Below are 6000 nucleotides of genomic sequence, written 5' to 3' on the forward strand. Positions count from 1 at the left end.
AAGTGCCTGTAAATTTTCCAAAGAATATGGTGACTGACAAGGAAATGGCTCTGTGATTAACACTGTCTTCGTAAATTGGTTTATTATATATGTATTAGGCAATATTAAGCCATCATTCCATATAGTGGTCCATAATTTGTAGGAAAACCAGAATAATGTTACATCTTAAACTTAGTTTAAAAAGAATCTTAAACTGTTGGTTTGAGCTAATGATATTCTTACTGTACATTTTTGCATATCTGCTCAGCCAGAAGTCATATCTACATAATAATTGCAATGGCAGAATTATAAGTTCGCATTCAGAGACCTTTTTTTGGGGGGTGGGTTAGGTGCTATATGCAATCTTTCTTTTCTTGAAGCTTTACTTTGGGTTGCTACTTGTATAAAAAAAAGTGTATGTCCATTATTGTGCGTTGATAAGTTTTGCAGCTTTAAAATGTTTGTGCTTACTTTAACCAAATCAAGTGAAACCTGGTGTGTTTTTCTTTAAAAATCGTGCACATGTGGTTAAAATATTAGTAAAGTTTGTCCTGGAGCTGCTGTAAAAACTTACTGAAGTATTCTACTTAGAATCCAGTGCTAGGAAAGATGGATTTTGTTACAAGTGATTCTGGTGCATTAAACTAATGAACTTCAAGTTAAAGTGATCACAAACTGAATAAGCAATGCAAACAGAGTGGTGTTGAAAGCTGTTTAAAGGCTTTATAAATTTTCTGGATGTTTTGGGTTATACTGGCTGACCTACTTTTGGAGATGCTTTCTTTGTCATGCTGGGTATGTGTAAGTAATCAAAAAAACATTGTGGCAATGTGACACCATATTATCTGCCATAGCTGTCCTTACATTTTAAAAAGGTTCCCCCTCCCCCCAATTACATATGGTACATTGCACTCATTTGGTCATATTCAAAAATTTTAAACTATTATAAAAGAAACATTGAGGACTTTATTCTTGTGATTTATTTAAATGTCACTGACAGTTGTGCTCAGATAAAATGGAGTTACGTTGCAGGCACATTAAAAGTGGGTCCTAATGTGCCAACCCCCCCCCCACTTCCAGGATTTGTTTTTTTGTTTGGGTTTTTTTGTTTTTTTGTTTGGGTTTTTTTTTTTTTTTTTTTTGGTTTATCACTTGGGGAGGCTTTGCAGTAACACTAATCTCTCTGTCCACCCTCCTATACCAGATGTTAACTCATTCCAGCAAACTACAAAATGGATTGATGATGTCAGAACAGAAAGAGGAAGTGATGTTATCATCATGCTAGTAGGGAATAAAACAGATCTTGCTGACAAGAGGTACAGAGTGATTTTGTATGTGTATCGAATGTTTGATTTCTTTGTTAAGCAGCCTGTTATTTTTATTACTGAAGAATTGTTTTGAAAGGAAACATGTTTAATTCTTAAGTTTATACCCCCCTTTTCTTTAGTGTGAGAACCTGAAATGTAAACATTAAACTCAGTCTTTAAAGGAAAATGGGTTTTTTTTGTTTTGTGTAAGCCCACGTATAAATAGCTTTTGTGCAAAATTGTTTACACGTGGGGGGAAAAAGATTGTTTACACATGAAGCTGGTAACTATTTTGCATTTTTTAGGCCTCATAAACATGAGCAGTGTTCTGTTAACAAAATGTTTTAAGAACAAATCCTATCTTTAAAAATTATTCATAATGATTAAATGCACACTCTTTTGGTAGTCTTCTTATAAATATTCATTATAATTCACGGGTGTAGTTTTTCTTTTCTTTTTTTAAAATTGTATGGTTGAACCAGACTGTGTAGTTGAACTGAATAGCTTGATTGTGATACCTTAGTCAAATGAGCAAAGCCATATTCAAGTCACAGGATGCAAAATTATTAACATTCACTGTAGAACCCATGGCTTGAATATCTGCCTTCAGCATCCTAAGTAATCTACTGGATATTCTTTCTGCTTTAAATAGTCTTGACCATTTTACTTAATAGTAGAAGCTTTTACTATTTGCTGTTTGTTTATTCATGAGATGGGTATTGAAATTCAGGTATTGAACTTGTACTATTAATTAAAATGTTGCAAAGAAATCCAGTATGTTCAAAGGCTTGTGGAAATGTTAAGCCCATTTTTTTCCCATGGTACCTCATTTGGAATTGGCAGTAGGATGACAAAAAAGTCTTTCTTGGTTAAAAGTAAACTCAGAATATGATCATCTTTCCTTTATGAAAATAATTGTATATCAATTGGCATCATATTTTATGTCTGCTATGAGAATTTGTAGATCATGTAGGTATATATTCTTCTAGTAGAGAGAGTCCCTAGTACTTTCATTTTTAAATAGGAAAATCTGAATTGTTTCTGTTACAATAGCCAGAGTTATCTAAAAGGATGCATATAGCATCTGTTCTTTTATTGTGCAATATTTCAATTGAGTACACAAATGCTAGAAACAATCTAAATTATACTTAAAGTGATTTTTTTCTTCAAGGTAGTATTTGTCCGTGGGTTGGAATTACTGTATTTCTCAGCAATTTTTGCCATACTATTACCCTTTAATTTTAAATTGAGTAGAAGATTTAAATGTTTTTTAAAAAAGCATTAGAAGAAACATTTTTGGTAGTAGGTGAGTACCCTTTTATAAGCATGACATGAAATCCTAAAGCCATAAAGAGAAAGAGTCTGAATATATAAATATAAAGATCATATTCACCTATTAGATCAGCCATTATTCAGAAGATTGATAATGCACAGTATCATCAAGAATCTAAATAAACAAGAATTCTCATATACTGAAAATGTAACTAATATAATATTTAAAAAAGATCTTATATATTTATTTGAGAGAGAGAGCACAAGCAGAAGGTGGTGGAGAGGCAGAGGGAGAAGCAGCAGCAGACTCCCCGCTGAGCAGGGAGCCCGATGTGGAGCTCCATCTCAGAACCCTGGGATCATGACCTGAGCCAAAGGCAGACGCTTACCTGACTGAGCCACCCAGACACCCTGTAACTAATATAATTTGGGGATGAAACACTTCAACAGTATCAGAATTAAAAATATTCGTGGACTCAGGGTGCCTGGGTGGCTCAGTCAGTTGGGCGTCTGCCTTCAGCTCAGGTCGTGATCCCAGGGTCCTGGGGTAGAGCTTCATGTCAGTCAGGCTCCCTGCTCAGTGGGGAGCCTGCTTCTCCCTCTCCCTTTGCCCTCTCACCTGGTTATGCTCTCTCTCTCATGTCCCCCCCCCAAATAAATAAATAAAATCATAAATAAATAAAGAAAATACTCATTGACTCAAAACCACCTCCAGTAATTTATTCCACAGATATACCTGCAGAAATGTGAAAAAATGAACATATAAGACTGCTTATTGCAACATTATTTGAAATACTGAAAAAAATCAATCTAAATGTCCATCAGTAGGAATAGCATTTTATAAATGAATCCTTGTAGCTACTTTAGAAAAATGAGGGAATTTATTGCTGTCTAACACATGAAGCTTAAAAAAATTCACTTGATCAGTATGTATAGCATGATATGCTTTCTGGTAATAAATAATAAATAATAAATAATAAATAAATAAATAAAAAGATGGTAGAGATATATACTCTTTTGCTTGGAACAAATCTGCATAAACATACATGGAACTTAACTGTCACTGTACATCTTTGGGAAAGGAGTGGAATTATGGAGGACTTTATTGTTAATGATTGGTCTTCTAAAAAATTTTATAGTCAGGAGAAAGTTTTATTTTATTTTATTTTATTTATTTATTTTTAAAGATTTTATTTATTTATTCGACAGAGATAGAGACAGCCAGCAAGAGAGGGAACACAAGCAGGGGGAGTGGGAGAGGAAGAAGCAAACTCATAGCGGAGGAGCCTGATGTGGGGCTCGATCCCAGAACGCCGGGATCACGCCCTGAGCCGAAGGCAGACGCTTAACCGCTGTGCCACCCAGGCGCCCCAGGAGAAAGTTTTAATAAAAATGATTCAAAGTTAAATGTCTTTATCACATTGAGAATTGTATTTTTTTTGGTAAAAACTTGAAGGAAAGACCAGAGTATATCTGTTTCAGTGTTTCAATATAAGCACCTCAGTGTGCTGTACTTTTGTCCTTTGTAGCCAGTGATTCCCAAATGTTCCAAACTTGAGAATCAGTTTGTAAATATGGCTTATTAGACCCTCTTTTAAGATTCTGGCTGTGAAGGATCATGGTCAACTTAAAAATTTTTAGGGTTTTAGACCCTGCCTCTAGATGCTGTAATTCAGTTAGTTAAGTGTGGGACTCTAGAATCTGTATTTTAATGAGTCTTCCTAGATGATTCTGACAAAATCAAACCATAGTTGGAACCATTGCTGTGCTAACCTTCAACCATTTTATTAGGGTGACTCCTAGTTCTAAAACTAGGAAAAATTTCTGTCTGGAATAATTTATGTGTAGCATAATCATTCATAATAATCGTTCATTCAGAAGTATTTATTGAGGGGGCGCCTGGGTGGCTCAGTCGTTAAGTGTCTGCCTTCGGCTCAGGGTGTGATCCCGGCATTCTGGGATCGAGCCCCACATCAGGCTTCTGCTGGGAGCCTGCTTCTTCCTCTCCCACTCCCCCTGCTTGTCTGTCTCTCACTGGCTGTCTCTGTGTCAACGAAATAAATAAAATCTTAAAAAAAAAAAAAGAAGTATTTATTTAGTATCACTTATGTTTCAGAGGATGCTACTGAGGATAGAAGAGTGAACAAAAAAAGACAAGTCTTCAAGGAACTTTTATTTCAGAGAATGAACCAGGCAGTAAATAAGTTAAAAAAATAATATAGTATATTCGATAATGATACATGCTAAGAGTAAAAAAGCAGGAAAAAGAAATTTGAAATGTCAAGTGTGAGTTTGAAATATTAGATGGGATAGCAATGGAAGACTTCATTGAGAAGATTACTGATGACTTTTCAGTACACATGCTAAGGAAGGAAGGGAGTCACCTGTGCAGATATCCAGAGGAGGAAAAGGCGCATGGCCCAGAAAGTGCAAAACCCTTGAGTTCGGAATATACTTAGTTTATTTGAAGAACAGCATGGAGCCCTATATAACTGGTAAAGAGAATGACGGAAAGTGTAGGAGGTGATGAGGTGTTTTTTTCTTAAAAAGTAAAAAAAAGAAGAAGAAGAAAATCATAAAAGCCACGTCAGGTAGGGCAAAGTAAAGACTGAATGAGATTGAAGGGTTCGAGCGGAAGAGTAACTTTTCATAGATCAATATTCGCTCTGTTGAAAATACGTGAGTAGAAGGAAGGAGGGTAATCCAGATTGTAATCCAAGCAAGAAATGATGATGACTTGGATCAGGATAGTGGCAGTTTGTGTGATGATCATTGGTTAAGTGCAGATATGTTTTGAAGATGGAACTGATAAGATACACTCGTGCAGTGGATAGAATACATAGTGATGGACAGAATATGGAGTGTAGGAGAAGGAGGAGTCAAAATGACACGTAGGTTCTTAGCCTGAGTGTCATTAACTGAGATAGGGAGAGACTACATAAAGAGATGGTTTGGGATGGAATATCATGCATTACTTCAGTTTTGGTCATTTTAAATTTAGAATTGGTAGGGGTGCCTGGGTGGCTCAGTTGGTTAGGTGTCCCACTCTTGATTTCAGTTCAGGTCATGATCTCAGGGTTGTGAGATGGAGCCCAGCTTTGGGCTCTGAGCTGGGTGTGGAGCCTGCTGAAGATTCTCTCTGCTCCCCCCATATAAATAAATAAACAAATAAATTTAGACTTGCTATTATATATCCTAATATCTAATGAGATGTCAGGTAGGCAGTTGGATTTGGGAGTCGAATTCAGAGCAGCCTTCCAGGCTAGTTATATAAGTTTGGGAGTAATCAGCACATAGATGGTATTTAAAGCCATGAGACTGCATGGTCTCACCAAGGGAGTAATTGTTAATAGGGAAGAGGTCCAAGGAGTAAATTTTAGGGCACCTAACAGAATTATTTTAAAGAAATTCACACTGTTGATATATTTAGGACTAAAGGTCC

The 6000-nt window shown here is 36.0% G+C and overlaps 1 protein-coding gene across 2 annotated transcripts in view; it reads left to right on the forward strand.

Moving 5' to 3' along the window:
• RAB6A (RAB6A, member RAS oncogene family) overlaps positions 1-6000 on the forward strand; it is a 70999-nt gene that overhangs the window by 46704 nt on the left and 18295 nt on the right. For both annotated transcript variants that reach the window (XM_034666361.1, XM_002915318.4), the window contains exon 5: positions 1184-1295. In XM_034666361.1, coding sequence (XP_034522252.1) covers positions 1184-1295 — 112 coding nt within the window. The remainder of the gene's footprint in view (positions 1-1183; positions 1296-6000) is intronic.

Source organism: Ailuropoda melanoleuca, chromosome 8 (genome assembly GCF_002007445.2).
Source record: "Ailuropoda melanoleuca isolate Jingjing chromosome 8, ASM200744v2, whole genome shotgun sequence".
NCBI lineage: Eukaryota > Metazoa > Chordata > Mammalia > Carnivora > Ursidae > Ailuropoda > Ailuropoda melanoleuca.